The 27817-nt window shown below is 35.6% G+C and overlaps 2 protein-coding genes across 4 annotated transcripts; both read right to left on the reverse strand.

The window, feature by feature from the left end:
- Positions 1–2132: 2132 nt before the first annotated feature.
- zgc:110222 (uncharacterized protein LOC550336 homolog) lies at positions 2133–3837 on the reverse strand. 2 transcript variants are annotated; one of them, XM_060890718.1, is made up of 3 exons: positions 3708–3837; positions 3286–3512; positions 2133–2831 (listed from the first exon to the last, which is right to left on the reverse strand). In XM_060890718.1, exons 1-3 carry the CDS (start codon positions 3746–3748, stop codon positions 2605–2607), a joined length of 495 nt encoding a protein of 164 aa, XP_060746701.1. In that variant the 5' UTR covers positions 3749–3837; the 3' UTR covers positions 2133–2604. The 2 variants fall into 2 exon arrangements, with proteins under 2 accessions (XP_060746701.1, XP_060746702.1); XM_060890719.1 differs by having other exon boundaries at positions 3286–3819.
- Positions 3838–5409: 1572 nt separating this feature from the next.
- On the reverse strand, positions 5410–27476 carry map4k6 (mitogen-activated protein kinase kinase kinase kinase 6). 2 transcript variants are annotated; one of them, XM_060890310.1, is made up of 32 exons: positions 27038–27476; positions 24208–24265; positions 23748–23838; positions 23598–23662; positions 23134–23189; positions 22491–22538; positions 22222–22264; positions 22049–22121; positions 20566–20697; positions 18968–19030; positions 18800–18881; positions 17990–18100; positions 17840–17906; positions 16432–16493; positions 16241–16287; positions 14678–14716; positions 13625–13658; positions 13231–13540; positions 12049–12164; positions 11850–11891; positions 11635–11719; positions 11447–11526; positions 10289–10349; positions 10067–10190; positions 9815–9873; positions 9617–9720; positions 8676–8853; positions 8400–8468; positions 8222–8308; positions 6762–6832; positions 6223–6278; positions 5410–6133 (listed from the first exon to the last, which is right to left on the reverse strand). In XM_060890310.1, exons 1-32 carry the CDS (start codon positions 27128–27130, stop codon positions 6046–6048), a joined length of 2694 nt encoding a protein of 897 aa, XP_060746293.1. In that variant the 5' UTR covers positions 27131–27476; the 3' UTR covers positions 5410–6045. The 2 variants fall into 2 exon arrangements, with proteins under 2 accessions (XP_060746293.1, XP_060746294.1); XM_060890311.1 differs by lacking the exons at positions 5410–6133; positions 6223–6278; positions 6762–6832; positions 8222–8308; positions 8400–8468 and having other exon boundaries at positions 8703–8853; positions 9819–9873.
- Between the last annotated feature and the right edge of the window lie 341 nt (positions 27477–27817).

Below are 27817 nucleotides of genomic sequence, written 5' to 3' on the forward strand. Positions count from 1 at the left end.
ACATCACTCACACAAACTCATACATCACTCACACAAACTCATACATCACTCACACAAACTCATACATCACACACACAATCTCATACATCACACACACAAACTCATACATCACACACACAAACTCATACATCACTCACACAAACTCATACATCACACACACACAAACTCATACATCACACACACACAAAAACTCATACATCACACACAAACTCATACATTTCTCACACACACACACTCGTGCGTGCACACACAAACTCATACATCTCACACACAAACTCATACATCACAAACTCATACATCACAAACTCATACATCACACACAAACTCATACATCTCACACACACAAACTCATACATCTCACACACACACAAACTCGTACATCACACACACAAACTCATACATCACAAACTCATACATCTCACACACAAACTCATACATCTCACACACACACAAACTCATACATCACACACACAAACTCATACATCACAAACTCATACATCACACACAAACTCATACATCTCTCTCTCACACACACGTGCACACACAAACTCATACATCACACACACAAACTCATACATCACAAACTCATACATCACACACAAACTCATACATCTCTCTCTCTCACACACACACGTGCACACACAAACTCATACATCTCACACACACACAAACTCATACATCACACACACAAACTCATACATCACAAACTCATACATCACACACAAACTCATACATCTCTCTCTCTCACACACACACACGTGCACACACAAACTCATACATCTCACACACACACAGACACACATAAACTCATACAGCACACACACAAACTCATACATCACACACACAAACTCACACATCATACACACAAACTCATACAACACACACATGTGCACACACAAACTCATACATCACACACACACGCGCATGCACACACATACATCTCATACACACACACACACAAACTCATACATCTCATACACACACACACACAAACTCATACAACTCACACACATACATTTATACACACACACATATATATAGTGTATAATTCAATTCAATTCAAGTTTATTTGTATAGCGCTGTATAACACAGTATTGTTTTTTTTACTTACTCATGCACATGAAATAGCCTACTGTTGTTAGAAAATGATTAAAAATATGCCAAAACAATAGATTAAAATTTTTTACTTTAAATACAAATTCAGTTTTTATATCCTTTATCTTTTATGAAAATTATATGTAAATCAAAACATGACAAGCTTTTATTTTAGTTTTATTTTATTTTGGTCAACTGTTAATGTTCAGCTGTTTTTGACCAGTACATTTTTTTATTTTAAATATGTGATTTCTTTATTTTTGCTGTAAACAAGTCAGGTGTGATCTCAGGTGTGAACAGAATAAAGTGTAAACTCATACATCTCACACACACACAAACTCATACATCACACACACAAACTCATACATCACAAACTCATACATCACACACAAACTCATACATCTCTCTCTCTCACACACACACGTGCACACACAAACTCATACATCACACACACAAACTCATACATCACAAACTCATACATCACACACAAACTCATACATCTCTCTCTCTCACACACACACACGTGCACACACAAACTCATACATCTCACACACACACAGACACACATAAACTCATACAGCACACACACAAACACATCATACACACAAACTCATACAACACACACATGTGCACACACAAACTCATACATCACACACACACGCGCATGCACACACATACATCTCATACACACACACACACAAACTCATACATCTCATACACACACACACACAAACTCATACAACTCACACACATACATTTATACACACACACATATATATATATATATATATATATATATATATATATATATATATATAGTGTATAATTCAATTCAATTCAAGTTTATTTGTATAGCGCTGTATAACACAGTATTGTTTTTTTTACTTACTCATGCACATGAAATAGCCTACTGTTGTTAGAAAATGATTAAAAATATGCCAAAACAATAGATAAAAATTTTTTACTTTAAATACAAATTCAGTTTTTATATCCTTTATCTTTTATGAAAATTATATGTAAATCAAAACATGACAAGCTTTTATTTTAGTTTTATTTTATTTTGGTCAACTGTTAATGTTCAGCTGTTTTTGACCAGTACATTTTTTTATTTTAAATATGTGATTTCTTTATTTTTGCTGTAAACAAGTCAGGTGTGATCTCAGGTGTGAACAGAATAAAGTGATTGAGTAAACGTACAGACAAGAAAGCTCATGATGGTGGGATTTTATGTATTTCTTTCTAATTCATCATGTTTGCTAAAAAAAAAAAAAAAAAATCCTCAAATTTTACAACTTTGTTACATATAAAAGGTTTCTGAAGCAATGTTGCTATTAGACATCTGATGTATTTAATATCTACAGATGAAATCAGCCTAATTATGGCAAGTAAAGGAATAACATTTAATGCCAGTTAAAATGTGAAGAGGTTAAAGGCAAATGAATAGTCATCAGTTAGTACAATGAACTCAGATCGTCATTAAACAAACAGCGCTGCAGGTCTCACTGACTGCTATAAGAACTCAGGATCAGAAGGTAGCAGATGTGCTGGGATCCGTACCATCCACATGTCTTTACGGCCTCTTGAATACAGCGGCTCTGTGAGCCAGCGTGGCCTGGACAGTCTCGTGAGGTATTTTTTGGCCAGTCCAGTGAGACAAGCTGCGGTTTCCAGCTCTCTCATTTGCTCTGGAGACACATCTTCAGCACAGATCCATGTTTCTCCAACATCCACAAGACCTGACAAGCAGAGAACAAATGTGTTTAAAATGTGGATGAGCAATATATTGTTAAAAAAAATGCTGTCTGTTCTACCTTTTTTTTTATAATTGGTAATGGTCTCACCAAGTATTTGTACATTAATTATCGGAATCGACCGATAAATCTTCTGATGTCAGAAAGTTCGAAGAAACTCAAAACTTTTTTAAATATTTATATATTAAGTAAACAAATAATACAGTAATTAATCATTTTTTGCAGATGTTTAACTGGCACAAGGAGAAGAAGATGCTTTAAATCATTTTCACTTGTGAAATATTTATTATTTTTAATTATACAGATATTACAGAAATATTATGCACATTAAATGTTCATTTAGTTTCACTAATTTTCTTCCTTTCTCCTCTGCACTAATTTGTGTTATTTTTGCCTCACACTGATTTCACCAATACTAAATATTGCAATATCATTTCACCTGCCACGACACCACGGCCAAACCTGTCCCCCGATTCCAGGAGCTCTTGTACTTTTGACTGTTTCATTGCACAATTATCTGTGAGAATGTTTCTCCAGTCGTCTCCTTCCCAGTCCTTCTGTGCAATGTGGATAGCCAAAGTGCAGTTCTTCATCTCTGCCAGCAGTGGGCGCCATCGTGTCTCTACAGATTTCACGCCGTTCAGCACGAGCCCTGCATAAGGCTGTCTAAAAGACAAACAAGCTACCTCCAGGGACATTAATAAAACAAACAAAATAAACCAATAAGAATGCCGACAACCAGGGAAATGTTTAAGCCAGATTCAAATCAGATTTGAGGTCGTATTTCTGCACCTAATCAGTAGAAGACACTGCTAATATTAAACCAGTGGAATAAGAATATAATAACAATAATATAATTACATGCTCTTATAAGGTTGAGCTTGTGGCTGTATATATTTCATCAACCTCAGTCAAGAATTGTATTCCTATTTCTTTTGTTTTTTTCCCCGACCAAATCGACGATAGCTCAGAAAAGACTGTATCCTGTCCACAGAAACTACAGAACGAATACAAACTAGTGCCCTCTAGCGACAGAGACCAATAATATTCACTGTGTCTGAAAGTTTGTGCATGAAAACAGGACATTTTTAGCTGAAACACTAAAATGGTCTACTTGCCTTCGTCCTTCACAAGTTGTGACATATTACTTCAGCACATATTGTCCTTAAAAAATGAATCAAAAATAACCAGTTTGAATAATGCAACAAATACATGTGTGATGTCTTTTAATCCCATATCTTAAAAAAAAGATCCACAAACGTTAATTCTTCAAGATCGGCTTTGAGAAGATGAAGTACAGCATATGCAATTATCCAACTAGATGCATTCAAATTTTTTTTATTAGATTTATCAGATTTATGTCATGCATCACCGTACTGTTGCTGTGTGTGGGGTAAATTTTAACCAAGAATGGCTACTGTGTTTTATGGGAAAAAATAAAACGCACACAAAGAGAATCAGTTGCTTTTTCATTTAGTCATTTTAGCATTGTATTTATCCAGAGTTATTTAGAAACTACGCAAACAGCTGAAACAGTGCAAAATACCAAGATAATATGTAAGTATTCATAAATTGGAAGATTAGAGCCTAATGATGGTTTATACAAAAGCAGGACGGTTTCTTATCTAGGTCAAGACATTACACAAATTTAACAAAAAATACAAATATGTTCTTCTAAATATTGAAATGTCATCCTCTGAAAGTATTGGACCATCAATTCTTTTGTTTTTCTTAAAAGATAGATAAGAATTTCAGCTTTTATTTCCCGATATTTACATATAAATGTGTTAAACAGTTTAGAACATCACTCTGAATCAGATGTTTGAAGGAGTATTAGATACGTAGGGTCATTTGAACTGGAGGAGGAAACTCATAGCATCAGTAGAATGCTAAATACTCTGTATGGAAGTGACATAGGGTATGTGGGTCAATGCATAGTATTAAAATCATAGTTGAAAAAGATGTAGCTGTGTTGGCAACCAAGTCATTTTCCACTTTCATCTACCTGCTTCTCTTATTTTCTCTTCTTAACAAAGTGCTACAGCTAATTCTCAGAGAGTGGGAATGGGGCCTAGGACGTCTGTTGTGTTTGAGGAGAGCCTGGGGTCTCCCCAAATTCAAGCGGGTTGAGTGTTTCTGGTCCCTCAATCTAAAGTCACATACAGGTCAGTACTCAAAGGGGTAAACATCTGGTCTCAGGGATGTATGCAGGAGATAAGATGATTCACCAAAGCCTGATTCAAGATGAAAAAGTGCACACATTTTCTTTGTTCTTCTGCTTGAAATGTAATACATTGGCCAAAAATCTAAAACGAAGGTGGTGGGTCTTTAGTAGGGAAAACCCTCGGCTTTTGGAGTACATGATCTAAACATATCATGTAAACATCATATGTCTGAAATAGTTTAATGTATTTGTGTATAGTCTGCTGAATGTAGTGTATTTTAGGGGTCAGTTGTAAAGCACTAAAAAAAAACTTTGCCAGGTGTTTCTAGTATAGCATTATAAAATACCTATATTATTCAGGAGGCATTAGTATTAAACAGACACTTATATAATTCAAAAGAGTGTTATAGGTTTTAATACTTGTTAATTTCTACATCGGATTTCACAGTGCAGTGTACATTCTTTAGTAGTCAGAATGAGAAATCAACAATTATATTTCTCTGATCAGATGATCAAATGAGTCAGCTTGTGTTTAGCTGCCTACATAATACACACCAAAAAACACACCATTCTGCAAAAGTACAACGCCACCAAAGACAGTCGAGATTTGCTGTAGTACCACCTGTAGTAAAACTAGAACAGGACAAGCTTTGCTGTTTGCCACCAAATCTGTTTAGCCTTCAGGTAAGATGGTGCTCACAGTCTTGTTTCTGCTACATAACATTACCAAACCATGTTCCTACAGTACAGTTCAAACATCAATTTTGTCTTTTTTTCATCTTTAACTGTAGTAACTGTAAGTCCATCTTTCAATCTCTCTATTCATTTGCTGTTGTATCAGTGCTTTTGGGAGCTCAACCCTGCCTTTCATTCCTCTTCATCTTGTTTCTGTGTGAATCTGCTTGATTTCTCACATTGGCAGGAATGATGCTGGTGCCCTCTGCCTCCCAGCTCTGTGGGATCTGAGGTCACCTCCTTTATCTGTTGTAGAGGACAGAAGTGCCTTTATGACTGTAGATCAACTTCCAAGTTGCATTAGTAGCTGCTCTCATGGCCAGTAAGGATATACAGGTTGCTCATAGCAGACGGATCATCCGTGGGAGTGCTTTGTAAGATGATATCCCTAGAGAAAAGAGTATGTAAATATGTTTTAGAAATGCCTTTCTTGTGTTCCTGGGCTAGAATGGCTGTGTATAAATGTGCAGAACATACTTATTTGTCCCCAGCACTTGGAAGACACGACTCTCATCTGTGATCTCTTGTACTACCTAAAGGAAATTAAATTAAGTATAGTAAAGCATTTTGAAATAAACCAGGTTAAAAGGTAAAATAGCATCACATCATTTTCATTTATTTCATGTAACTCAGAGTTTAATCTAAGTATTAAAAAAAGTTTTTCAGATTTTATATAAAGCATAACTTAAGATAAAATGTATAAATTCTAACTTTTTACTTACAATGTTAATTGCTTAAAACTAGTACTGTTAATATAGTACAAAATGTATTTTCTTTGGCATAAAATATCAGGTTTGTGAATTGTAATGTATTCGGTCAATAGAAAGGATGGTATATTTTTGCTTACCATGCACCATACTTGAATAGTTGAAATATGTTCATAAAATAAATCTATTCTGTGATCATTTGCATTGACAGATGTTTTTATCCAGTAGGAACATTTTTTTGTTACACTGGACCTTTAGCAAACCCTGTCTTAATCAACATTTTAGTTGATTAAGACAGATCAGATATACCTCGCCACTTTGTAAGCTCATTCCCTTTAGTCCGTGTTTCCAAAAGGCAAGAACACTATCCTGCAAGCACACTGTGGGAAAACAATAACGGTATTAGTGAGCCCACATCTACAAGAAATGTAAAAACTATCAATCAAATGGTATCATTAACAAGCATGTGCATGTGTTTACTTTGTTGCCATTTATTACTATTTAGTATTGGTTTGTATACAGTCACTTGAATGTTTGTGAACTCTTTAGAAATTCCATAAATATGACACAAAACATCATCAGATTTGTCCACAAATTCTGAAAGTAAACAAATTGAATGCATTCAAACAAATGAGCCGAAAATATTTTACTTCTTCATATAATTATTGGGAAAAATGATCCAGCATTGCATATCTGTGACCCGCAAAAGTATGTGAACCTTTGTTTCAGTATTTGTTCTGAGCCATTCTGTGGCAATAACTGTAAGTAAAGACAAAAGGTATCTTTTGATCAGTCATGCCCCGTGTCCCGAGGTAGTTCGGATAAGCGGTAGAAGATGAATGAATGAATGAATGATCAGTCATGCACAACAGCTTAGATGAATTGAGAATTGAGTGCTTGTGATCATTGTCTTGGTGTATGACCCATTTTTTCTTAAGATTCAGATTTATTTAGAGTTCACTGGCATAATTCTTAATTCATTGTTCCATCAATGATGGCAAGCTGGTCTGGCCCTGATACTACATGGTGGTGGTAGTATCAGGGCCAGGCCAGCTTGCCATCACTGATGGATATAAGGTTCTTGTGCTGGAAATCAGTTTTTCCTTTCTCCAAAAAATTCTCTTTTTTAAACAAAAAGTTTAATTTTGGTCTCATTCCACCACAAATGATTTTTTCAGTCTAGAAGGTGATTACATCTTTAGCAAACTTCATGGGCAGCAATGTTATTTTTGGAGAGTAGTGGCTTTTTCCCCTGCAACTCTGCCTTGGACACCAAGGTTGTTCAGTGTTCACCTTCTACAAAGACACATCATGAACATCAGACTTTCATATATCTCTGTTCTTTAAATAAAATAGAACACTCACGGAGACCTGATTGCCATCTCATTGACTGAAATCTAATGAAATCTAATTCTACGTTGAAATTAAATCTAATCCTAGAGGTTCAAATGCTTTTGCCTAGGGTTAGCTATATAATATTGGAACTTTTTCCTGAATAAATAAATTACCAAGTATAATATATGTGTCTGATTTGTTTTACTGAGTTCATTTTACTTCACTTCAAAATCTGATGATGTTTTGGTCATACTTATGCAGAAATATAGAAGTTTCTAAAGGTTTCACAAACTTTCAAGCGACACTGTATATAGTAATATTTAACTAAACCATTTATTTGGTTTGGTATTTATTGGTGAATATTTATATTCTCCTGAATATAGTTTCAAAAAACTAGCTCAAAATATGTAAGTGATGCAACGCCCTGTGCTCACCAAGTGTCTCAATGGAGAAGTTGAAGATGAGTTCTGAGATCAGACCTTTTGTGGAGCAGCCCTGCAGATTTACAGCCCTCACAGTGTCTGCAGGAAACCATATACTGACTTTATACAGGCCTCATACATAATACATACAGATATTTTTAACCATAAAAACTAGATTAAGTTATTATACCTCCCAGAGCTATGAGGACTGTGTCTCTATCCAGTTGAGTTACTTGTTTCAGTTTGAGACTCTCACCATCTGTTAATCCAATGATGCAACTATATGAATATACATATTAAGTCTACTGTACCCTACATACACTTATGTCTCATGTCTCTACAACATTGTAATTAGTTGGATAACATTACTGTAAACACTTTCTATGGTGCAAATAACTATGATTTTATAAATATCTAGAAGGTGATTACATTTTATTGTGGTGTAGTAATGTGTGTGTTTACATACCTGGGTGCTCTCTAGTTGTATCATCAAGAGGGATGATATTGAATTTTAGATGATCCTTGGCCTCTCTCGAGTTGTGATTTCTGTAGTGCACCCCCACACACAAATGTGGAAGTTCCTCGCTCTCTTCCACAAGAAGCTCAAAGATTGGCAAAGACTCAGGCAGATTCAGAGGTATGTTCTGAAGAAGAGCGAGGAGCGAAGATATAAGATATAAAAATGCAATGTATTGTCCTTAGAGTTACAATAAGGCTGTTTTAGGGGATACATGATGCTTAAACCACACACCATACAATACCTCACAATGAAGGGCTCACATTTACTATATCTCATAAAGAAGGGTTCACGGAGTACTTTAGCTCATGATGGGCTCACAGTGTACTATATATCAATTATGGGCTCACATTGTACTATATCTCATAATGATGGGCTCACAGTGTAGTATATCTCATAATGATGGGCTCACAGTGTAGTATATCTCATAATGATGGGCTCACAGTGTAGTATATCTCATAAGAAAAAGTAAACCTCACCACATTAACAACTATATGTTTTTCTTTGTTAAATATTATTTTCTTAATCCAGTTATTATATATCATCTAGTCCCTGTCAATGACTTGTTAGAAACAATAACATAATAGAATATATGTATTACTATAAACCTCTGTCAGTGCTGCTGTGATATCAAATTAATTTAAGAATTCAATAACACGGTCATGTGACAAAAATGAATCTACACCCTCTGACCAACCAGAATTGTAATCATGTTAGATAGTAATCCATTATGGATTTTTTTTTGTCTAAATCTGGCATTATGGGTGCTCATAAAATTTCTTTGTTGCCATATTATAAGTATGCTTATTGCTGGCTTTTGTCCAGTCATCCCTCCATCCATCCATCCATCCATCCATCCATCTATCCACCATTTCATTGCTCATGCTTACTTTAAGCTGCATGAATTTCTGCATTGGCTCATACCACAGGAGAAGAACCAGTCCATTTGGCACTGCTGCGCACAAGAAAACGCTGTCCGTATAGGGGTTTCGTACTGAGGCAGAGAAAAAAGAATATCAAAACAAAATATGAGAAATAAGGGTTATGTGTTACCAGTTGTTTTAACAGACTGTAGTGTTTTTCTTTACCTACACTACACTTTCTACAGCCTTTAGTGTCCGGGATCTTCACAGACATGGCATACTTCCTGCAGAAACATAGACCATAAACTATGTCAACTTAAGCACAAACAAATAATCCTGTTGTTTAAGAATATTTGTTTGATTTATTGTTTAAACGATTTATTGCTTTTTAATAAAAGGAAATTGTTGAGAGACTTTTGGCTGTTGATTAAAAAAAAAAAAAAAAAAAACATGCTTTATGCCTGTTGTGCTGCAGACCTTAAGCTGATTCTTGTACTTAAGCGGTGGGCATTGATTGACAGGTGACCTTGGCGCCGTTGCATGTTTTCGCGTTGCTCAAAGAGTGCAGGCAGACTGTGGGAGGTCAGCTGTGAGGACTTTCCTATAGAAGATATCCAGAAACTTTAGATTTGCATATTTTGTTGGGATAAAGTACAATAATGCTAATGGTTTCCAATATAGTTTCAGTACAGAACATACCTGAGACAGACATTAGCACATTGTTCATGATATACAGCCAGCTGCATCTCTGTGGGAGCAACTGGCAAATAAAAAAACTAAATGTAAGGAAGTGTAAAAGGAGAATCATATAAATCTGACAGATGACTGAGAAGTAAGAAATTGCTACTGCTATAAAGGCAACATGCAGTAATATATTACATAGTATTTTTACTATATTGTATTACAGTAAGGTACGATATAATTTATCATATCATCCAAATATTTATAGTCCTGACTGTAATAAACAAGGTTTTTAAGGGACTATTTAACTTGCAGTGATGAAATACCAAATATAGAAATCTTATAATTCAAGTTATGTATTTAAAAAATGATAAATGCAATTATTCACTTAAAATGACCCACTAAGTGACAGTTTTAAATAAATAAAACATAATGGTGAGTTTTGATTTAGAAAAATAATCAATGACAAAATGGTGCGATTCAGTCTGCTACAAAGCAGCAGGTCAACCTTATTACTTTCCCATAGCAGGATGTGCCAAAGAATTTTATTCTTCTTCTACCACAGGAACAAATTTATTTTGTTTACATTAGCTATTACATTATGCTGCTGAACTAAAATGATTTCTGCAGTATCAGCTATTTGACAGAACTTCACATCATCACATGATCACTGATATGATCAAGCCCTCTGTTAGATAAATGACTATACCTACTACAACATAAGAGATAAGAGGATTTAACTTGCTTCTTAGTTGTTAGTTGTAATGTAATCTCTGGCAAATATAAATGGATATAAAGAGGAATCAAACATTTTGGGACATGGGGTTATTGGAAAATAATCTTATAATTGAGCATTTATTCAGGAAGGTGTATAGCATAAAATATAAAATATTCTGTGTATTCAAAGCATATTGTATAAAGACCTGTCTTAAAGTGGTTTAGGTAAAGTTCTAGCTATAGTTATTTCTTATAGCTGTCTTGAAACTAAACATAAGTTAAGTTGTGCATTTAAACTAACAACTTCAGAACATAGTCTGAGAAAATAGACTGCAAAAGCTAGAACATTTCAATGCAAGTGCTAGCAGGTGTAAGCTGTGTGCAGCAAAGTGTACTGACATAAAATCTTTGGCCCAAACTTTAAGGGAAAACGTGTCAAATCTAGGCACATGATTTTACCTTCTCCATAGTGTCCTCATGGAGTTCATTGAGATTGAGAGTGTAAATGCCCTCCTCTGCACCTAGGATTAAATGTTGATCTGTTGGGTAAAAGATCAAACATGTTATATTTTAGACTTTATTTGGAAAAAAAAATACTACATATTAGCAGTTAGTAGGATAAAATAGGAGAATAAAATGAGCTGTACCTCTGGTCTTTGGTAAAACCCAAGTACCAGCACAGAGAATCTTCAAAGGACAGCCATTAAATACCTTGGAGAAACAGGCTCCCATCTAGAATACACAATAAACTCTGATATTCAGCACTGTTATGATGCACAGATGTAAACAGATGACTGGAAAAGAAAAATGAAGTAAAAGGTCTCCTTTATAAAACCAGCATCTAATAACGCATACAGCTTACATGCACTTGAGGTGTAGGTGGCAGTCCATGAACACCATCTTTCTAAAATGAAAAAAGACATTTCTTTTACTCAAAGCTTGGTGCATAGATGGGAATTTTATTTGCACTAATGAACATGAGATACTGCCAAAAATTCACATCCCAAACACATATTAGGATAGTTTCCATATTAAAAATAACTAATTAATTGTTTGCTCACAGAGTCTTCTGTTTTTCTTCTAAGCGTGCTCCATTCAGGTGAGAGCGGCTGCCGGGGAGGAGAGTGACTTCTGTTCCCTCCTGACTTAATAGCAAAGGAGCTTCCACTTATTAAATCTTTCAAAACACACAAGCATATTAAGCATGTTAATATTAAACATGATCATTTATAGATAAACACATAGGGGTCTTTCAGTAGACATTTTTATGTTCTGAACTTGTAAATATGTCCACATTAATGTAGATAGATCTGGAAAGTGTTTGTTTTAAAACATTGCATTTCAAAGATTTTACAAAAATTGCTCATCCACCCTGAAACCTCTGAAACTACTAATAAGCTGCATCATTTCAGTGAGGTGTTTAAGTTCCTTTTCATTTCTTGGAACATAATTAAAAGTGTTTTAAAAGGGACAGACGAGGAGGTGGTGTTGCTATGGGTAACGCAAGGCTAAAAGTTGTTTGTTTTATTTTGAATAGGTCACATGACTGTATCACATGGCTAAAACGTCATCGTTTTTAAATACCTCACTTTTCTCAGTCTACACCACAAGTTTATTCACAATTATATAACCTTCTTTTAAAATCTTAAAATGATTTACAATGAACAGAATCTATTAGAATTATATACAAATATTTAAAACAATGAAAGTACATTTTCAAGATGTTGAATATTTAATCTTCAGACACCGATGAATTTCATCTAAAATAAATCATACGTTTTTGCACACACTTGTAGAAGCTTTTTCACTAGTGATCTCAGACTTTTGGACATCACTGTATACTGACCCCAGAATTTGTTATCTAAAATTGACCAAACTCCCAATAATAATAATAATAATAATGATGAAATCGTGTTTAAACCTATGCTGTTTCCCTTAAGTATAAATATGAAGTTAGACACTCCTAATTAAACACAGAGAGATGGTAAAAAGAACTTATAGATTATTTTAGAATATTAAACAACACTTTCATTGCAAGCTGCCTGGATGTGTTGCATGAAAGAAGCCCCTATTAACAGCATCCACACTACAGGCTGTATAAGATGTTGTGATCAGATGAGAGTAAATTAAATAATAATAATAATAATAATAATAATAATAATAATAATAATAATAAATCAGTATAATGCAAAGTTATGCGCTTTCTTGTCTGGAACTAAATTAAGTCACTTTGTGCATTTTACCATTGTTTGGAGTCATGCACAGGGAGCCCAGACTGGTGGAATCGTTAAAGAATGAGGAGTCACTGATGAGCGAGATGTCTGTGAGGAAGGAAAGGTCAGAGGCTGTTGAGCCAACCAGCTGTGCTGACTCATTAACAAGCAAGGGGTTAGCATCTGAGTGGAGTGTTGAGCCAGTGAGAGGGGAAGAGAGACTTGGAGAGGAGGTGGAGCCAGTTTTATCCTGATTTGAATGAGAATTAATTTTAGCTGCCTGGGGCCTTGTGACCACCCTTTTTACTGTGCCATATTTGTCCTCTTCTGTTGGTGAGTCCTGCATATCAGAAACACAATTAAAAAAAATATATGATTTTAAAACAGGACTGCAAATAACACACCAGCTTACTGTTTCACTTACCTCAGCTGAGGGTGCTCTCTTCATAGTTAAGCTCCTAAAAAAAAGGACAGATGCAGCCTATTTATTGTGATTCGTTTGAATACCAATACCAACTGAATCACTTTTCCCAATGTAATTTAGACAGTATGTGTTCTGCAAACACTATTTCAGAATTTTCAGACAGGAATATTGCGTAATGTGGTGTAATATGGCGTTGTGTCTTTCTTCAGAATGCAGATTAATGCAAACCACACTCTACACAATAAATAGGATGAGTAAACAGCAATGAAACTATCGGTGTGCTGACTTGCTATTTCGTAGCAGTACAAGGCTTAGAACCTAAGCTAAACCCATTGTTATAATTATCTCACAGTGTTACTGAATTATTGCAAAAACCAAAAGCATACACATCAGTGTATTACTGGATGCTAGGTGAATGAGCAAACAGTCTCTCTTTTAACAAGAGTTTGTGTGTTTTGTGCTTAATTGTGTTGTTGAATTGCTGTTTGAGACTCAATGTTTGAGTAATAGGAATTGTGTTGGTGAAATCAGAGTACAACACAAAGCTAAGAGTAGCATGTGAGCTGACCAACATTAGCTGGCTAGCAAAAACTAAAGGCGTTGGTAAAGGGGAAAGACTTCTTGGTTAAAATTTGTCAGCTTGCTGCTTGCACTGGCTTTCAGAGACACTTGTGTCTCTGAGGCCAGTGGTAGCTGAATGTGAATTAGTGTGAATTACTATTTTCATCATGCTTTGAGTCTTCTGGATCTTATAAACTATAGATTTAATATTAAGTAAAATACAAATGACCTCAGACTCAATATGCGCTTTCACACTTTATATACATTGACCTGCCACATACTCTCTATATTGTGGTCTTTATTTAATCTGTATAGAATTGTCTGTAAACAAAATGTTTAGTGTTGCTATTTATGCCTGTATTTTTGAGGTCACGAAACAGACGGTACCACATTCCTTGTGTTTGCAAAACATACTTGGCCAATAAACTGATTCTAATTCTGACATAACATACTGTATGTGGTCACCATACCATATGGAGTGGTTATTCTCACCTCTCCAGCAAAGCCTCCTCAACACATTCCAGTAAACCTCTGCAAAAATCCACAAAAGAAACTAAGAGCTAAGAAGACATTCCATAATAACAGTAACTAATAATATAGAATTATTGGCACCATTGGTAAAGATGAGTAAATCTTTCTGAGTTTTATTAGCTTGATATGACCTATTGTAAATAGTAATAATAATTGTAATAAAAAAATATAGACTTTCTTTAAACAAAACCTCATGTCACAATTATTGCATTTAGTACGTAATGCAAGCTCCCATGGCCAACACAACAGCACTGAGTCTCCTAATGCTTGCTGAGATTGGATAATATAAAGCAAGAAATGGAAACCCCTTAATGCAGAATCTCTATAGTTTCTATAGTTGCTCCACAGTCATACATCTTCTTTTATATCATCCCTCAGATTTTAGGTCAAGGAACTGAAATGGCTATGTCCAAACTAGATTCTGTGCTCTTTGAAACATTTTGTGTGGAATGTGTTCTACATGAAAGTCATGCAACCATGACCCAGCCATTTAAAGTCAACTCTTATTTCATGACCATGTTTAAGTGTATGAGGCCACACATTAGCACAACTGATGCACCAGTTTTAACATTATAGAGTGTTATTTTCTGTTTAACCATCCTTTTTTTAAGGTGGAGAAACATTCTCTATTGTTTGATCTCCTGACGGTGGCATCTAATTGTACATTTGGTGAATTGTTTGACCCCAAAAATCTGGTAACCTCTGCAAATCTCCAATCACGGTGCATAAACAAATTTAACCAGAATACCAGAATACAATTTAAGTCATAATACTGGAGGTATAATGTGGTATCAGAAGTTAGCAGCAGGTCCTTAAAGTCATTACCCTGAGCATCACACTGCCTTTGCCTTCTTCCCATAGTGCATCCTGGTGCCATCTCATCCACAGGAAAGAACACTCACACACACATACACTATGGCATTAAAACAATGTAACAGAAAAATCAGACCAGGCCACCTTTTTCCATTGCTCCTTGATCCAGTTTTGATGTTCACATGCCCATTGTAGGAGCTTTCAGTGAAAGACAGGGGTCAGCATGGATATTCTGACTGGTCTGCAGCTACATCGTGTACACCAAGCTGCGATGCACTGTATGTTCCTTTCTATCATAGCCAGCTTTAACGTTTTCAACACTTTGTTCTACAGTAGCCCTTCAGTGGTATTGGACCAAAAAGGCTGTCCCACTTTTTCTGCTTCCAACATGTCAACTTTAAGAACTAATTGTTCACTGGCTGTCTAAGGTATCGCACACCTTGACTGGTGCCACTAAAATGTTATACTAACAATGTCAGTGTCACTTGTCACAATGACACTTCACCTGTCAGTGGTTTTAATGTTATGGCTGATTGGTCTAAAAATTCAAAGAGTGCCAGCAATTGTGACATATAGTATGTGGTTTTGTTTAAAAAAAAATATATATAAAAAAATATACAAAATAATTACAGTTTATTAATTAATAATTAATAGAAGGTAATATATTTTAATAAGATTAAGTCAGTTAATTAATCCAGTTAATTAACTTACGGAGATTCTTCCTCATTCCCAATGGAGCTCCAATCATCATAGGATCCCTAGTGAAGATTTTAATAAAATAATGTATGATTATATCCATTAGTATTAGTAAAAATTGCAGTAAAAAAGGTATAAATGAAAGATTTACAGGGACAGATTGGTTTAGAGAATGCATATAAGATCATCTGAGCTGCCATATTTACCAGTGATTCAGGACAAGGGTCTGTGTCTTTCTGTGTGGATGGTCCAAACTTTTCATGGCCAACTGGTGGCAGAAATTAATCATAAGAACATGAGTGTGGTGTGTGCCGTCTTTCGGTTCATGCTTCCTAAGAGCTGCCAGAACAAACTACTTCCCATTTCACTTACTCTTTCTGATTAACCAACACTAACACATTCGATAACACCTCTCACACACTTCAGGCTAAAACTGTTTGATTCCTAGTGCTTTAGCAACAATAACAGTCTTTATTGTCCCAATAGTCTTAGCAGCCTGCCTTAATATGCTATAACCCTGCAGCACCTAGGCATAGCATAAAACAGCATATAACAAGAGGGAGAAAAAAAACAGACCCGTGAGGGAACCAGAGTTTATAGTTGGTTATGTTTAAAACATAACTGATAACAGGAACTTCAGGGACTACTAATAAAAAATGCAATCACAGGCAAACTTCTATGGTTTAAGAAGAGTAAATTGTGATGTGGGTTGTTGTTGGAAAGTAATTCACTTTAGTTTGATAATGTACAATGCCACCAATTCAAGTAGTGCAACTGACTATAGCTGCTGTAGAATACAGAATAGACTAGAATAGCATTTCTTTGCTGTCATCATACACATATTGTAGAAGGAACATTCTGATGCAACATTCCAGTGTTATCATGAGTACAGCTAATGTTGTCACACAGGAATTACATTATATTCTGTATAATATTTACTGGTAGAAAAAATAATGAGCTAGCTTTTGAGAATGTCTGAGCTTACAGCTTGTTGCCTTGGTAACAAGTCTGACTCTGACACACACACACACAGATCCAGTAAATCCAAGATCATTTCAAATCTTCAAAAATCCATCATAGCTAACTCAGTAATCCAAGTAAGTATATGTTTAGCAGTTAGTGATTAGTTTGTTGCACTGTAGGTTAATTATTGTTTATTACTCAAACCATGATTTCACTTACAATGTATTTTGAAAATAAAGTTGAAATTTTATATTTAGTAAATGATAGATGTCTAGCCTACTAAATAATACTATTTAAGATTAATAACTGAATGATAAATGAATACATTTTGAGGTTAATTTTGGTCATGAATATAACAAACGTTTATGAAACCGTTATGGCTATATAATGCTTTTCTGCTGCAGACCATAAGTATTTTGATCTGCCTCTCGTACAGCTGTAAACCATAAAATGGTTTAAAACTAGTTACTGACTTTTGAATTGGCACAAGCACTGGCACCTTGCTGATGGATGAATGGTTAAGAGATGATTTTTAGGCATGTCATATAGAAAATGTCATGAGAAATGTCATATATCTAGTAAAAGTGCTGTTTGTAATACATAGGAACTATAAATAAAATACTCATGTTTCTGAAATAATTATATACTTACACTGCTCTTTTCTGACAGGCAGGTGTTTCCCTAAAGATGTAATCTTATCAGGAAAAATACTGCACGTCTGTGGAAACATAAATGTTGTTTGTAAGTAATGACAGTATTGTCAATTATCTCCAGTCTTTCTTCAATTCATCTAGTTCACACCTCAAAATCACTGTCATCCATAGTCTGAGAGTGCTGAAGATCAGGGTTGTTGGCAGTGTCTAGCAACTCTATGACCAAATTACGTGTCAGGAGTTGGGTAACAAAAACATGCTAGAAGGAAAGACAGAGAGAGGGAGGGAGAAAATACTGAGAAAATACATAAAACTGAGGTCAATAAATCAATATCAGCATGTAAGATACACAGTCAAACACAGTTTGTAAAGCCATTTTCAAGTGTAGTTTTGGATCAGGATGCTAACTGAAATGGACAATCTGCTCTTCTCTGGGTCACCAAACTTTTAGAATTTAAAAATTCTAATCCCTTCAGAAGCAGGCTTTGGAACATGGAATATAAAAACTATTGTAATATGAAACCTATTTTGAGTGTAAGTCTTGAAAAAAAAACTGTGCTTATTTGCTTATTTCATAATATATAATGCATTTATATTGTTTAAATTAAAATCAATGAAAATATCTTAACTCATCGTGAAACACTATTTTAAAGGGGACCATAGAAATAATTACACGTGTGAATTTCACACCATGGCTTCACACTATGGATATGGTTAAGAACAATATATTGTAATTCACTGCTACACGGTGCAGTTACAGTTATATATCAAAATGATATCAAAGAGTTTTTTCACTTTTGTAGAAAATGTATGCAAAACGTTTTTGTGTAAAACAGAAAGCGCTATATTCTGTAACCCTCTCCCATCACTTTTAGCTGAAACCAATACAGTTTATCAGACGAGTGCTGAAACAATTGAATTAAAGTTGCAGTGTGCTGTGTAAGATATTATGTTGTACTTCAAGTAGTTTCTCAGCTGTTGGCCTTTTACGAGGACTTTTAGTAAGTGCCATCTTGACAAAAAGGTGGAATTCCCTGGACCTATAATAGAAATGCAAGATCATAGACATATCATAAAAATACGTGTACAGGACTCAGGAAACCATCCCATGATTCTGCAAGATTACCATTTGGTCTTGTCCTTCAGTTTAGGTGGTTGAAAGCTGCTTTTGGACATCAGCATTAAAGCTCTGCAAAAAAGAATTCAGCAGCATAATTTTTTACATGACTAAAGGTGAGAATAAGAAATTAAAAAAAAAAAAATCATTATATAAAAATGGTACAACCCAATGCCAAGCATTAAAATAGGATGATATTAAATCACTGTCTCTAAATGTTTATGCACATCTATCTGTGGAATCCAAAAGTCTGAGCCCACCAGTGAAAATGCTTCTTGTTCAAATTGTTTTCTAATTTAATTCTTATCTATCCATCCATCCATCCACAAACATTAAACCAAATTTAGGATTGGTTAAGGATGTTTTTTCTAACTTGTTATATTGATCGTTAGCTAGCTACAAAATACATAGTGATGTTAGATAGATTGCACCATATCAATCCTCCTTCTGAGTACATCTTTAATAATTTTTACTCTCTTGCTAGGTGTCATGATTTTATCTACGACTCACCACCTGTCCTCCCAGATGGAACCCTCGCTCGAATATTGAGCATTTCTGAATCAATCCATTACATCCAGTTTCTAAGATTTAACAGCCACAGTCTAGTTCATCTCCATGTGAAATATTTACAGTTCCACTACATATCAAGCTGTTCATTGATTCCATTGTTCTGTAATTGAGAATGAACCCTGTTTCTGTTTTTCTCTTGTTTTGGATTGTTTCAGATTTGTTTACCACACTGGCTGCTATTCTGGTTTTCTCAAACTCTGCCTGTTTTTTTTTAACCTGCCTGTTTTTAACATTTTGGATTTGTTGCTGTGGTTAATAATTAAACTACCGCATATGGATTCTACTATATCCAAGCACTCATTACACTCTGGGTAGCACTTCTCTTAAAGCTATCTGTGCTCTCCCAGTCAATCAGGACTGTGTTTGCGAGTCATTTGTTGGCTCTTATGTAATAGAGGGGGCTTTTACTATTTTTATCTGATTTATTAGAATAAACTCACAATAGATTCAAACTTTTTAGTTGATCCTGTTATAATTGTTGAGAGTGTGATTGGCAGTTCATCAACTGAGGATCAACTGGGGATTAACTAACCTACTGTATCACACCACAGCCCACCTGAAACTACGCTCCTGCCCAACTCACTGATAAAATCCCATCAGAAGAGATAGTTGCAGATGTTGACACAGATCTACTCACCATCTCCTCTACTACCATCACAAAAAAAACAAAGAGGATTTATATGGCACTACAACAGGAGATACTTGGAAATAAGCTGAAGACTGCAACAACCCTGTAGTTTAAAGATCTGATTACAGCTCTGTTTGTGCAATTTCCTCTTTTAAATAGAGTCAACCTTCCAGCTTGTTTACTCACAAATGTTAAAGTTCTTCTTCACATGAGAATCTACATCATTCCAGTTGAGCGACGTGTTATCTAAAAAATCAAAGGCTTACCCTTTAAGACCTAAACCTACACAGATGCTATATTTGCAAAAGAAAACTATGGTAAAGACCTATGTCTCTTAGGACAAAGAATGAAACAAATAGAATAAATGTTGGGATGTTATTGTAAGTTGTTTGGGTTTGTGTGTCCTCACCTCATTGGGTGTATATCAAACATTGGTGGCTGAAGTTCTGCTAGTTCTATGGCTGTTATGCCCACTGCCCAGATATCACACAGTTGGTTATAGCCACCTTTCCTCTCTACAGCTGCCACCTCTGGAGCCATCCTGAGACAAAGGAAAGGGATAAAAGGAAAGAGAAAGGGAATGCTCAAGTTCATAAAACTACTAACTGAACCTTTCTTTTCTTTTATTAGCTAATTAACTAATGTTTGTGTGCATTGATGTTTAAGCAGAATTTGCCATTTTTTGGACCAGGATTTCTTACTTTACTCTGCTGCTTTTCATACACAAACTGTTCAACAAGCTCTGCGTCATAAGTGATGTCAGTCTTTGTGATATGTGTTAATGTACTTTGTACATGTACAGACAAATGCCTACAATATTTTCTCTTTTGGCTTGCCTGTTAATGTCACTGAAATAGAAGAAGATTGTTTTCAGATCAGAACATGATTCATCCGTAACATATTACTATCGTGTCACGTTCAACCCCAGTTTCCTGCTCTTACAATATCAGGTCCTCCACTGTCAGTTACATCTCTGAGGCCTAAAGACCCAATCCACTTGTCCTACTGCACACTTGTCTGTTCTCAGCTGAGCGCAGAGGATGTGTGACCTTCTTTCACTTTTGCTCTGCTCTGCTGTTTTTGCTGAGGTTGTCCCATTTAATGTGAGGTCCATACAATCCTCTACAATTCACTGAAAGTTTGACCCCATTTCTGTAGATTCGCTATCAAATATGAAGCCCACTGTTTCCCCTTTTGACTTCATCCCTTCTTGTCTTTTAGACTTTTGATATAACAGCTTGGTGTATTCTGTCCATTATTAATACATTATTAGTCAACTACACATTACAAAACCATGAATTATAGACAGTAAGTAATGATAAAGGTAACTTACATCTTACTACTTAGCACTGGTGCTTTTGGCATCTGTTTACTGTTGGACCTCAGAGATGCTTTTGACACCATGGACCATATGATTAACCACCACTCATTAACCACCTTGAAAATATGTAGCTGTTACCCAGGGTATACGAATCTTTAGGTGTTTTTTCCCCTACTTTCATTTCATTTTGACATTAGATCTGTCCACATGACTCTCATGTTAAACTTATAGCTTTTAGTTTAAGTTTGTGGGTGTAGTTATGCTGAATAAATATGACAATGCAATCATCATCGATACCTGTTAAGAAATTTCTTTGTAGTTACTATATCAGGTGGGCATATGGTTGATTTCTTAAAAGAAATACTCATGTACTGTATATGAATTGATACTGGTAATCCATCCTATGCAAATCTTAAATCGTAAAACATGTTTAAAATGTTATTGCTTATTAAACCTTTTAAATGTATTAAAATTGAACATTTGGAAGTACACATGTCCCTAAACTTAAAAGACACACAATACAAAAAAATCTTTAAGTGATCTGAGCTTTTGATTAGCAGGCACTACTCACCAGTATGGAGTACCAATAAAAGATTTTCTCTTCACAACTGAAGCATTTATTTCTGCTGCTACCCCAAAATCAGCTGAGGGAGAAAATGGAATAAAGAGGAAGGAAATTAAAGGAATATATAGCTTTATATGTGTGAGATGGGCTATTTGTAAGAGACAAGCAGAAGGCCTGACCTAGTTTGACATCCCCTCTCTCGGTCAGAAGAATGTTGGCTCCCTGTGGAGCACAAAATAAAACAATGACAGCACACATGACATTAGATTCTTATACTAGACCAATTCAGAAGTACACAAGCGCACACACCCGCACACACTTTCTCGTACACACCCTCACACACCTTCACACACACACCCACACGCGCTCTCACGCACACAAACATACACACAAACATACACACAGCTTGTTGATTTGACACTTTAGAATGTCAAGTTACTGGTCTTACTTTTATATCTCTGTGCATTTTCCCCATCATATGTAAATAATGTAGTCCCTGTAAAAGAGAAAATGGTCTCATTAACATTATGCATTATGACCTTTTGAGAGAACAGTCTCTGAACCTGAGTCTAATCTCATGTAATCTGATATTCACATAATCACTAGTGCTAGTACTTTTAGAATTTACTGCTGACCCTAATCCCAATTCAAATCCAGCCCTTGATGTAGGGCTATAACACTATAATCAAACCCCCATGATAACTATCCTGTGGGTAGAAGTTTGTAGATACTTGACCATTACCCCATATGCACTTTCTGAGCATCCCATTCCAAAGCTAGTCCTTGCTATGATATTCTAATGACCTCCACTTTTTTGGAAGAGCTTTCCTGCAGATTTGGGAACATGTCTGTGGGGATTTGTGCTTGTTCAGCTAAGAACCACTTATTGGTATGATGACAAACCTTTGGGCATATATTGTACCTAAACACAGCTATCTCTTCTGTCTGTAAATCTGTGTGAATCATATACTGTTAAGATAAAAAAAATCAAAAGTATCACATATATAATAATCACATATATTGTGTTTATTATATAAATAATTTAATACTGTTTTCAAATTTTACAAATTTGCTATTAAACCCATCCTTACCTGTAGTGTTTCTCTGCACACATATGCTATCTGTCTCTCTTTGAGAGGTCCAGTCACTGTGAAAATAGTCACCTCATTATATTACGGGATTTAGAGAAATCAGCATCATGTCTGACAATTACATTTATTTTACAATTATTAATATAGAGGAATTCACAAGACCACAACACATTTTACATTTATACATGAAAACCTTTCCTAGACACTGAGAAACTAGAGTACTACAAATGCAAACTATAGACATTGCAAACATTCATTTTGCTTGTGCACCTGGTCAAACATTTCAAAATACATGGCATCATAGCAGGAAGGCTGGTATTTAGTGCAATGGTGCCTCCCATATTGCCAAATTCTTTCTTGCTTATAAGCAGTTTAGCTTAAATTTAGTTAGAATTCAGAATTTTCAATAACGTAAAAGCATCACTGATGATGTAAATACATTTGTAAACCCTGATAAACATTACCGTGGTAGATGTCTTGCAATGACCCTCCTCCACAGAACTCCATGCAGATCCACAATTTGTTGTTTCTGTTAAATATGCAAGTTTGATTATCACTGCTATCTATAACCAATTCCATAAATGTCTCTATGTATTAATGGCTGCAAGACAAACCTGAGGTAGCTGCCAAAATAGGCCACAATGTTTTTGTGCATGCAGTCCTTCATCATGGTAATTTCTTGCTGAATGTTTGAAATGTCATCTCCTGAAACACAGACAGTCTTAAAGTGATCTGTAATTTGCCCTAAGGGATCTGCTTCACCTACAGAATTAATGTTGTTTGATGACCTGTTACTGTGACTGACAGTTATGCATGACAAATACAAGCATACAATAACAAACATTTCTTTGATTAAATGGGGAATTTAAAAAAATGATAAAGAACACAAATTGCTTGATTCTCCCAAGGGACCATGAAAATACCTAACTGACACCTGATCTGATGATGTCCCTAAAACATTTAGATGGTATAGTGGAGTACTGTATATACTATGGACTAAGAAACTTTTAGTCCATTTCATTAAAACAGCATATGATCTCTTTAATTTTAACCTCTCAGGAGCTTATGACCTACCAGCATCCAGCTTGACTACTTTGATGGCTGCGATGATCGATGTGTTAATGTTACGTGCCTATAGAGAGATCCAAACAAGAGGAAGGAGACTGTTAAAACATTGCAAGTAAATTACAGAGATACTACAAGTCATGTACAGTGGCTGCTAGTTTTCATGAGGTGTTGATTTAAAAATTTATCAATAGCTTCAACAAAGTCTTGACTGTTTTACATACATAAAAATAAAAAATTTTTTTTTTACATAACTTTCAAAATACTAGGACGTGTGGCTTCTACTCTGCTAGAGTGATCTGGACTCACAATGGCCTTTTCTAGAAAAGAGTGGACACCTCTTTATCAGACCATTTTGGTACATAATATATAACCCACATGGTTTGGGATGATTTAAGTGGGTTTTTTTTTTGTCTGTCCAGCCTACCCCATAGGCCTGATATGTGCAAAACAGTAGACAGTGAGTGACCAAATATTCTGTTCTATTCCTGTTCTTATCATGTCCCATTTTCACCACTTGTTGATGGCTTTCTTGGTATTCCATGTACCATGTAATGGATTTGATTGTTTTGTACCTCATTGTGAAATGGGTCTTTATTTATTTGGTGAGTTCTTTCATTAATAAGTGTACGATTCTGAATTTCAGGCTTGTTATATCAAAAGTGGAAAAAAGGTCTGGTGTTATTGATCTTTGTTTCTGTAGAGGAAGGGGAGTAGTTGAGCACCAGTTTGTGAATAGAAAAAGGGATGTGGTAGCTCAGTGGTTAAAGTGAAGGGTGTGAGTTTGAATCCTAGCACCACCAAGCTACTAGGTCCTTGAATATCCCTCAACCACTCAAATGTATAATGGAAAGTTGCTCTGGAAAATGGTAAATGCCAAATGCTGTACATGTAGAAGGGCAGCGCTGAAAAAAATAGAAGTAACGATCCAGACTCCTGTCGAATTTTGCTAACAAGTGTGTGTAGTGAAAACTGTTTAATTTGTCCCTAGGCTACTTCCTGGGACTCCTGAAGTTTCATTGAAATGCCAAAAAGAAATGAAAGCTCTGTTAATGCTAAAAAGAGAAGCTCTAAATGATAAGGAAGTATAATTTTACTTTCTGAATTTTAACTGTATATGTCTTACTGTAGCAACTTGTTACTGTATTATACACAAACCATGATGTGGCAAAGTCTTCTGACAGCAATGAGCCATAGAAGAACCCAGGGAACACAGATTATATAACAACTTGAACATTAGTATAACACACATATAGCACTTGCATGGTGACCAGATAACTGACATGACCATATATCAGTTTAAATGTACACAAACGTGCACTGACCCTGCATCAGCTTGTAGGTCTGTACAATCCATTATTCTCCATGCAAATTTGTTCCAAAGCTTTGTAAACTTTATGCACCAAGTAGACTACAGTATAGTCTACTTGAATTATGCTCATCTCCATGAGTAAGGGGCTGCCTGCTTGTAACCATGGTGATGCAGAACCAATCTGCAAACAGATCTGCTGCCACAGGGCAGGTTACATCAGTAGAAAAAAATAGCAGCACCACCGATTTCCTGTTTTCTTTCCTGTTCTACCCGATCACATCCTGTGAGATCTTTCTCCGTGTGAAATCAAAATACACCAGTATTTTGCACAAACATTACAATGCTGGTGAGATGTTGATTGATCAGCCATATCATAAGATTCATGTAGGTAAATATTTAGATAACATGAATTGCCAAAGGTGTGTTTTATTTCTGTGGACAAGGTCTGACCTGACAAAGACAGATCACACATTTTGCCACAAAAGCTCAAATTGTTAACTCTCCCTGAAACACTCTTTAGTCACTAGTCTGTGGTTTTCCTGTTGCATGCTTTACCACACGCAGAAACTACAGGGTGTTGATGTAATATTTATATTGAATACATGCCTTTTAAGGCAAGGCAAATGTCAAATGTTTGGTGTAAAGACGTTTATACTACACCCAGCAGACTAATAAACACCTATATGATGAATAGGGTTTCCTGTGGTCTGACAGTCAATAGCCAATCAGTGTGGTTTTGCAGCATATTTGCCTTTATTGCCTTTATTATATATATATATTCAAAAATTAAAAAGACTCCCAAACAAGTATGTAAAGTATGTAAAATATTAAAGGTAAGAATGCAAAGTTTCTTTTTTAATCAACAGACAATTACCAGCTTATATTCCAATTTTACATCAGATGATTTAAACATTTAAACTGGCTGTTTGCCTCAGTTTCTTAAATATAAATGATAACACCACAGATAACATCCCAAACAGTACAACTGTTATTTTAAACAATATAACTTTGGTAAATTGAAGACAACTCTAAGTTAATAAGGGATTGGACCAAAATATACTGGATAAAATAAATAAATAATAGGATAAATAGATAAAATAGTCGCTGTGACAAGCCTTAAGTAGTCATACAAGATAACAGAGTGTTGACAGTTTAAACAGGCTGGTTATATAGTTTTATAGCCCAATCACAGTTTAAACAGGCTGGTTATATAGTTTTATAGCCCAATCACAGTTTAAACAGGTTGTTTATATAGTTTTATAGCCCAATCACAGTTTAAATAGGCTGGTTATATAGTTTTATAGCCCAATCACAGTTTAAATAGGCTGGTTATATAGTTTTATAGCCCAATCACAGTTTAAACACACTGGTTATATAGTTTTATAGCCCAATCACAGTTTAAACACACTGGTTATATAGTTTTATAGCCCAATCACAGTTTAAACACACTGGTTATATAGTTTTATAGCCCAATCACAGTTTAAACACACTGGTTATATAGTTTTATAGCCCAATCACAAAGTCTACCTTAAAAACATCTCCGTAGGTGCCGCTCCCGATGCGGTGGATCAGCTCGTATTCGTCCAGCGGATTGGTGTTTAAGATGCCGATGGCATCCATGGTGTCGGGTGTTTCTACACTGCTAGTGTGCCGTGTGCCATACACGATACACGAACGGCTTCTCTGTTGTGAAGCTGTTGCTTGTTCGAGACTCAGTGTGTGCGCCACTTCCTCGTTAGCTTCAAGTGTTCTGCTGCTATACAGAAAATGGCCCCTGTATATTCCGCTACTTTAGCGTGAGCTGCCTTGTGCATGTTGTCTGACAATTACATTACACCCCGAAGCCTTGAAGAAAACCGGACACGATGTGTAGTTAAATAAACACGCACTACTCTACGGACAGCTATGACATGGCCTTCACGTGTTTGATTGACAGCCTGCGGTGTGATTGGTCTGGGCTTCATAGCAACAGTGACATGGAGGAGAATTTACAAGACAACAACAACCTCCTTAATACTGTCCAAGTCAGACTGGTGTGATCTGACATGTATTTCTGCCTAAATAAACAAGGTTTCATACTGCATATGTAATGCACTTAAGTACGTGAAAGGGATTATTTAACACTATTAAGGACTTATGTAGAGATATTTAGGGCAACATTTGTTCCTAACTGTCACCATGTTCACAGAAATTCTGTGATTACTTGGTCAATAGTGCCACCTACAGGATTAGTATTTCCTTAGCAGGTACAGACACTTATCTTTATTGCATTTATGCACCCAGTAGTTCTGCCTGAGCTTAACATAC

This window comes from Tachysurus vachellii, chromosome 17, assembly GCF_030014155.1.
Source record: "Tachysurus vachellii isolate PV-2020 chromosome 17, HZAU_Pvac_v1, whole genome shotgun sequence".
In the NCBI taxonomy this organism is placed as follows: domain Eukaryota; kingdom Metazoa; phylum Chordata; class Actinopteri; order Siluriformes; family Bagridae; genus Tachysurus; species Tachysurus vachellii.